We start from the raw sequence: 7,197 nt of genomic DNA on the forward strand, positions 1-7,197 counted from the left end.
TTCTCAAATTAAAGCTCTGTAGTTTTTTATGTTTATTTATTTAAATTATTTGTTTAAATTTAAAAAATAAAAAACATTTCAGTTATAATAATTCATTTTTTTTCTTATTTTCTTATAAATTCAAAGTTCTCAAATATTGACTTTTTATATTTAATTTTTTTCTTTTAAATTAACCAATGTAATGCATGGATCTCCCAATTAGTTATACAAAAAAATAAAGTTATTAACAACTATGATGTTTATATTTCAGGCATAGAGATCGTCAGAACCCAATCAAAATCAATTTGAGTGACCAGTCAACACATAATGCAATTTGTCTTATAGATATTCATCTATGGATTGCATTTAACATGAGAAGTAATACATTAGTTTATTATTAGATACCTTGTTATATCTTTACTAATATGTAAGTTTTTATTTTTATAAACAGCCTTGCGTAGAATAACTATAATTTCGGGGACTACAAACCATAAAGGGGTACAATTTTGTTTTGTTTATTTTACAGTATTATTATATATTAATTAACTATCTATGTTTTTTTTGCAGATCGGTGATTACTTATTTGCAAAAGATGTCAAAATCGAAGAAAAACCGGGCGTTTTTGAAATCACATTTTTCTTGAAATATAAAGACTACAACTTTGATAATGAGATGGACTGGGTTGATGATCAGACAAATAGTTGGGAATCGGTTTTAGAGGCATTACTGCGATGTGGCCAACTTTACGTGGGTGTCAACCCACTAGGTTAGTATCCTTGACATTATTTTTGTTGTTTATTGCAAAATAGAAAGTAGGGATGTAAAATCCAATAAGCTCTTATTTGGGTTGGGGTATTTAGAACCAAATAAGGTGTTATTTGGATAACGTGGACCGAATAAACATAATATAGATACCCACAAACCAAATCGAATTGCTTATTCGGGCCTAATTCGGTTCGGTTTAGGATTTCGGGTCAAATTCTCATCCCTAATAGAAAGAATCAATAAAACTATTATTTTTATTGTAGATATCAGAAGAAATTTAGAAATGAGAGATCTTATTCAAGATTTAGAACAAATTGAACGTCGTGCCAATTCTTTGGTCGAAGAGGTAATAATTTTGATCTTAGCGATATTCAGTTTTTTCTGTCTCCTTTTTATGTACACCTTTTTTCTATCTTCTCTTAATGCAGGCCTCTAAATATTACAACGAAGGAAGTTTATTTCTTGGAAATCAAAAGATGGATGAAGCAGAGAACTTAAGAAAGGAGATCGAGGTCGAAGATGAGAAAAATTACTTCAAGCTACTACTATACAGGTTTTTATAAATTATGTTTCTGGTTTTTTATTTTTATTTTTATTTTTTATTTTTTAAATCTATGTTTCTAATTTAATGACCTCTTTAATGAATCCTTCAATTCAGGAATATGGAAATTACCAACAAAATCACGATTGATCTTCATGGACAATTTAGATATGAGGCAATGTGGTTTTTGAAGCTTCACTTGTGGCTGTTCAACAATTTACGTAGTATGATCATTAATATTAGTTTATTTAATATCTTTTCATGTCTTTTTGTTTAATTTTTTATTCTTTACAACAGCTGGAAAGGAAATTGTTGTGATAACGGGACATGCTGAAGATCGAGAAACGAAACCGGTTTTGAAACCAATGGTACAAGTATTTTTTATTCAATTTTATTTTTCAATACTTAGAATAAAAGATTTGCTTTTGTTTTGTAGGTCATTGGTTTACTAAAACGATATGGAATTGAGCCTAAAGAATAAAATAAAGGCACCTTTGTTATCACACTTCCTTCTGAAGCGAGAGATTTCAATTTTGCATTGGACATTTCCGACTGTACAGATGTGATTGAATTTTGATAACAAATATGCTACTGAATTTCTTTTCTCTGTTTTTCCTGGATTGATAGTAATTCACCAAAACCCTAAATCAATCGTCGTCACTGAAAAAAGACCATTTCTTGAATTGATGCTCACTCCTCCTTCTTCCAAACTACCATCACACCAGCAACATCTCTTCTATCCGTTACCACAACCCTCTTGAGGCCTCTGTTACTACCACCCTCCCGACGTTGCCGTTACCACCACCGGTGGCCGCAACCCCCTCTGCCGCCCTGCTTCTACCTTAAGCCGAGACAAGAAACACTACCCTTATATCTCTGCCACCATCAACGCCACCGATAGACATCATTCACTTGAATTTCAACTCTTTCTCTCACCACCCTTACGATCCCGCGTTCACTCCACCACCACCGACACTCAATCCTGCCATCATCACGCATGTCGAACCTTGGTAACTTCCATTGCCTCTGTTGGTTGGTTCATATCCAGACCGCGATTTCGAGTAAGCATCATTTATATCTCTTATTTTCGACATTTTGCTAAAAAGTTTAGATTTGTTAAGTAGTGTAATGATTTTCACCATGGATTGTGTTGAATTTTTGTTTTGCTTTGTATAAGTTGCCACGATTCTAGAAGCAGTACCGATTTCAGGCCCTGATTTTCACTCTCGATTCCGATTCGAAGGTAAGAAACATTCATATAATTCTTTTAGACCTTTTGTTCGAGTTTCGTTGGTGATCATTTTAACTTTGTATTGATTATTTTTTTTTATAGGATCAATAAACTCTTGCTCCAAAGTGAACCCCTTTGTAGAGGAGCAATCTGATGACAAGGTAACACCTGAATGCTTCGTTCCCTCTCTTCTGCACTCCTTCTTTTCAGTTTATTTTTTTGATTTTCAAGCCTTCATATCTCTTTTCACATAAATCAAATTCAAAATTCAAATCCTCTCTGTTTAATAGTCATTATTGAAATTGCTATTAGGTTTCTCTCCATCACCAAGCTTGACACAACAAATCTGAACTTTTTTATACTCATTGATGTTTCTAAGTAACTACTTGACAACCACTCACCATCACCCTTTGTAAATGCTTTGGTATGTCTTTTTTTAGGGTTTAAAAGATGTTTTCATCTTAATCTTTTGTGTGAGGAAAGTGTTGTAGTCGTGTATTTTGTCTAATCTTTTTTTTTTTTTTTTTGTTATTTATAGAACCTTCAGTTATTTTCCTATGCTTTAAAATTTACTGTCTCTGCTCGCTTAAGCAATGGGTGATTGTGAAAGAAGTGGACCTGAGTATCTAACTCGGGTTTGTTAGTGGTTTAGGGTTCATAAAAATATAATATTGAATTCAGCCTCTGCCCTAATATCTCTTTTTAATTTAATATGAATAAAGATAGGTTTTCTTCTGCAACTATTGTACATTCCTTTTCACTTCATATTAGAAAGTTTCTTTTCGTCTTTTCTGCAAGGTCATTTTCATTATATTCGCAAGTTTCAATTTCTGAGTTTTTAAACTTGTTATCCTACATGGACTGCTGATTATGTTTGTTGTTGTTGGTTAGGATGAATTGTTTATGTTCTTATAGATTGTAGATGAGGGAGGGGGTGAAAGGGAATGGCTGCAAGGTGGGCGGGTGAGTTGTGGAGTAGAGTAGAGCCTACATGTTAATAATAATATAATTATTTTAATACTAATAAAAGTTAATAAGAATGTAGGACGTAATGGTAAAATGACTCAGGTACATTTTTGTTTTAACCATAGAAATAAAATAATGCTTTAAATTTGTTTTTATAAAAAACAAAGAAATAAATAAAAAGTAGGACACTGAAACCAAATATAAGTTATGTTTTGTGACCATTACATTGGTCTTTATTCTTATTATCCTTTTCTTATGTTGTTTGTAGTTGTAATCTGATATAACTAACATTGTTGTTTGCTCTGTTACAACTTCCTGATTGAATGAGTGGGAGTCCATTTGGTAAACCTGTGACCACAAAGTCTAAATGTCTAATGTTGGAACAAACATGAATCAAGACTTATTGTTGTTTATAATTCTTATTGGGCAGTTTAAATTAGTAAATCATACATCATTATGATTTTTTTAGATCCCGCTTTTGGACTCATGGTTTCACATGTCATGCTTTTTATAGGTAGGTTAGACAACATCATCAAAAGTGGCTCTGGTACGAGGGAAAACTATCTTTTGATCTCCCGTTCTCTTTTTGAAGATGGTTACAATTTGTCAAGGTAGTAGACAAATTTGTTAGATATAAAAATTTGGTGCCCGAAATAACTACCCAAAGGAGTTGCTACTGCTCACCGTGGGGTACAACATTCACACAACCAAATGTTGTCACTGTCTCCAAAGAAGGGTTAGTATTTGACGATAATGCAATCCATGATAGCTTAAGTCTGTCGCTAAACATACATGATGCAGAGTCCGAGCTTCCTATTAGACATGAGAAGATGCATAGTGTGGCTGCACTTTTGTTGTGGACAGATGTTAAAAATGAAACAAGGGCTAGCTTTGAAGAGTAAAAACAATAGTCTATCTTTTTCATGTATTCTTAAAAAGGCATGAGAATGCTTATTAAAAATACAATTTTAGTTTTCGTCCACTTTACAAAAAAGCAATAACGTAACTTGTAGTTTTATCTATTAATTGTGATTTCTGCATTTTGAACTTCTACATTATATAATAATTTGATGATAATAATTTAATAGCAATGCGCTTTCATTTCAATATGAATCATATCATTCAGACTTTCACTTTAGCTAAATGCAAGAAAATAACTTTGTTTCAACTTATATCAAAAACTAAACTGTGTTCGCATCTGTAATGAAAATTTTGTGGTTTGCATTTGATTAATTAGGTTAAAATGCGAAGGTGATTAATGCGAAGGGATGCGAAGGGTGTAAGAATGAAGATGCGAAGTATTTCACAGTAGAATGCGAATTGGGGAAGAAAACAGAAATTTTCAAATATTGTCCCTGGAGTTTCGCATTTTTGGAAATAAATACTCAACTTCGCAAATGGGGGTCATAAAATGATGAAATTGCAGAATTTTTAAAGAGATACACACACACATAGACAACCACACATATATTTAGAAAATTAAACTAAAAGATGATAAATTACAGATTATAGCATTGTCCTTGATTGAGTCAATTTCCTTTATAGGAGTAATATGTTCCATTGTACCTTGCAAGTTAAAAAAAAAAAAAAAAAAAAAATTTACATTAAATTAGACAATTATAATCAGCACACAGAAAAAAACAATCAAACAGTGAAGAAGAAAGTACATTGGTAGGCTGTTACGATTAAATTAGACAATTATAATATGCGTTTTTCCAGGTGAGTATTCATATAAAATATTTATTTCCTTAATTAAAACAACAAAAGATATATTTTTATTTATTTTTCCAATTTGCATAACTTTTTTTTATTGATTTAATAAAGTTGCATACCAAATTGTTAGGCTGTTACGATTTCACCACCTAAAATATGTATATTTGTATTATAATATATTATCTTGTTAGTATTTCATGAATGCAATCAATAACACTTGTGTGCTTTGAATGCGAAGTTGGATTTAGCTTTGCTATAAGTTTCAATCGATTTTGAAATTGAGTATTGTTCGCATTTGTATGAGTGTAGTCGATGAATCGATAAAGCAAGAACATATGAGTTTTGATTCGCAATTGGATTGATGATTGAGGGATGATTCGTGAAGAAAAACGCGAAGTCAAGGACTGTGAAATTGTTGTTTGCAAGAATTTAAAAACTCGATTGTGGAGTTGTTGATGCTCATTTTGCGAAAGTAAAACAATCGAGTGTTTGCATCTGTGAATCAATTTGAAGTCAATTGGGTTAATATTCGCATATGGGTTCAACATATGAATTTTTGATTTCGCAAGTTTAGAGTTCAAGAACTAAACTGTGTTCGCATCTGTAATGAAAATTTTGTGGTTTGCATTTGATTAATTAGGTTAAAATGCGAAGGTGATTAATGCAAAGGGTGTAAGAATGAAGATGCGAAGTATTTCACAGTAGAATGCGAATTGGGGAAGAAAACAGAAATTTTCAAATATTGTCCCTGGAGTTTCGCATTTTTGGAAATAAATACTCAACTTCGCAAATGGGGGTCATAAAATGATGAAATTGCAGAATTTTTAAAGAGATACACACACACATAGACAACCACACATATATTTAGAAAATTAAACTAAAAGATGATAAATTACAGATTATAGCATTGTCCTTGATTGAGTCAATTTCCTTTATAGGAGTAATATGTTCCATTGTACCTTGCAAGTTAAAAAAAAAAAAAAAAATTTACATTAAATTAGACAATTATAATCAGCACACAGAAAAAAACAATCAAACAGTGAAGAAGAAAGTACATTGGTAGGCTGTTACGATTAAATTAGACAATTATAATATGCGTTTTTCCAGGTGGGTATTCATATAAAATATTTATTTCCTTAATTAAAACAACAAAAGATATATTTTTATTTATTTTTCCAATTTGCATAACTTTTTTTTATTGATTTAATAAAGTTGCATTCCAAAGTCAATACAAGGAGATTTGGGATTGTTATTGCTACATAACAATCAAGGTAACACTATAAACTTATTCTAATGTTAATATGATTATATGTATGCTAGAATTAGGGTTTGTAGTCTTGGATTCAAAGCATGTACAATAGAGAAACCTAGATCCAAGCATTAGGGTTTGTATGAGCACATAGGATGTCTTATGACCAAAACCCATCAGTGGTATCAGAGCCTTGATTGGTTTCAATTGTATTGATGCTTGACATAACTGAAAAATTCGATTTTTTGATGTTGTGGACGGCTGGACTCGCCGAGTCCATGGCTGAACTCGCCGAGTCCATGCAGACTCGACGAGTCCATGCCTGACTCGACGAGTCAACTCGTCAGATAATGCTTATCTCGGGATTTCTTGCTGTTTTTGCATATGGATAATTACCTTATCATGTTAGATCAATATAAATCTGATTTTATGATATATATGACTATATTCTTGATCTAATTAAAGATAATTATCAATTAATAAAATATTTGTTTCCTTATATGATAATTGATTGATTATTTTGATTAAATTGATTAATTATTTTGCAAGAAATCATTAAATAAATCAAATATGGATAATTATGTGATTAAATGTTAATTTAAAATTATTTGTTATTTGATCCTTGTTGTTATGAAAGGTTTCATATTTCCCCCTTTAGGTTTTATAGTTTAAATTTGAACCCAAAAGTCTTGGAGTTTTGAAATTTAAATAATTAAAACCCTAATGTTTTGAAAAAAGGTTTCAAAACTTGCC

At 31.4% G+C, this 7,197-nt stretch overlaps 1 protein-coding gene and 1 long non-coding RNA gene across 2 annotated transcripts; both read left to right on the plus strand.

The window, feature by feature from the left end:
* The first annotated feature begins 253 nt into the window (after nucleotides 1-253).
* Nucleotides 254-1,748, plus strand: LOC145018312 (uncharacterized). Its single transcript, XM_078976207.1, has 6 exons — nucleotides 254-477; nucleotides 547-745; nucleotides 1,008-1,090; nucleotides 1,173-1,297; nucleotides 1,403-1,509; nucleotides 1,583-1,748. The coding sequence occupies exons 2-6, from the start codon at nucleotides 652-654 to the stop codon at nucleotides 1,735-1,737; spliced, it is 564 nt and encodes a 187-aa protein (XP_078832333.1). The 5' UTR covers nucleotides 254-477; nucleotides 547-651; the 3' UTR covers nucleotides 1,738-1,748.
* Nucleotides 1,749-2,407: 659 nt separating this feature from the next.
* LOC145017751 (uncharacterized) lies at nucleotides 2,408-4,591 on the plus strand. The gene is made up of 3 exons (XR_013666650.1): nucleotides 2,408-2,528; nucleotides 2,619-2,677; nucleotides 3,997-4,591. It is a non-coding gene; the product is annotated as an uncharacterized LOC145017751 (long non-coding RNA).
* Nucleotides 4,592-7,197: the final 2,606 nt, after the last annotated feature.

Source organism: Lactuca saligna, chromosome 9, assembly GCF_052625555.1.
Source record: "Lactuca saligna cultivar CGN05327 chromosome 9, ASM5262555v1, whole genome shotgun sequence".
Lineage (NCBI taxonomy): Eukaryota > Viridiplantae > Streptophyta > Magnoliopsida > Asterales > Asteraceae > Lactuca > Lactuca saligna.